The sequence below is a fragment of the Sphaeroforma arctica genome, assembly GCF_001186125.1.
Source record: "Sphaeroforma arctica JP610 unplaced genomic scaffold supercont1.9211, whole genome shotgun sequence".
In the NCBI taxonomy this organism is placed as follows: domain Eukaryota; class Ichthyosporea; order Ichthyophonida; genus Sphaeroforma; species Sphaeroforma arctica.
The window spans coordinates 1-1,109 of record NW_014031347.1 but is presented as its reverse complement, the minus strand read 5'-3'; the positions used below and the strand labels follow the sequence as shown (position 1 = coordinate 1,109).

Here is a 1,109-nt window from a genome sequence, read left to right as displayed (position 1 = left end):
ATATATACATACATACATACATACATACATACATACATACATACATACATACATACATACATACATACATACATACATACATACATACATACATACATACATACATACATACATACATACATACATACATACATACATACATACATACATACATACATACATACATACATACATACATACATACATACAGTTATAAATCTATATCTATTTACCCACCCACCCACCCATCCACACCCTTCCACACACACCTTCATCAGCTTGACGAGCTCTGCAGCTGCATTGATACATCTCCGTGTCTGGCCAATGCGGTTCATAAACAACAGCGAGAAGGCTATGAAGTCCATGGCATTGCGTGCGTGTGCTGGGGTTAGCAAAGGGTTCAGGGCCAGCAGTTGCTGCTCACCTTTGGGCACTAACAGCAATCCCACCAGGAACTCGTACCACACACTGGTCTGTATGTGTAACCATGGCAACCGAGTATCAGTAGGGGTAAGATCGTGCGAGGGTTGTGACCGGTCAGGGCTGGGTGTGTGCATAGTGAATCCTAAACCTAAGCATGTGTGTTTAGTTTTAGGGTTGTGGGAGTCTGGGGTTTATAGGGTTTTAGGGTTTTAGGGTTGCTGGGGTACAGAATGAGGTTCATCGCCAATATACACTGCTCTCCTTTGGGCGCATCTGATTATTCCAACTACAAACTACCGGTTTAGGGTTTAGAGTTTGTGTGTTTTAAGGTTTTAGGGTTTTAGAGCTGTAGGGTTTTAGGGTTCACGCACTCGTACATTCACCGTAAGAGACAATTCCTGTAGTTCCCTTTTGCCGTACTAACTATAGGGCCGTCCGCTATTCATTTTTATGTAGTATACACAAAACCATTGCTGAATTCTACTCTTAGATGTAACCTATCCGAGTTTCCCGTCGCAGTACCAGTGAGAAGGTCTTAGGCTCTTGCACTTTATGTCACGTGTATGTACATGTGCCAGATCACATCCAATGTATCACCCACCTCCGTTTCCTTGTGCCGTGTCAGTTAAATAAACCTATGCTCTTATATATTGTAACGTATGCATATATATATATATCCCACGGATAATGTAATTCTATGTCATGTG

General features: G+C 41.9%; 1 protein-coding gene across 1 annotated transcript; it reads right to left on the bottom strand.

Moving 5' to 3' along the window:
* Positions 1–248: 248 nt before the first annotated feature.
* On the bottom strand, positions 249–536 carry SARC_16910 (hypothetical protein; the record flags this gene model as incomplete). The annotated part of the gene is made up of 1 exon (XM_014288987.1): positions 249–536. A coding segment is annotated over one exon (288 nt), but the record flags the coding sequence as incomplete, so codon positions are not given.
* Between the last annotated feature and the right edge of the window lie 573 nt (positions 537–1,109).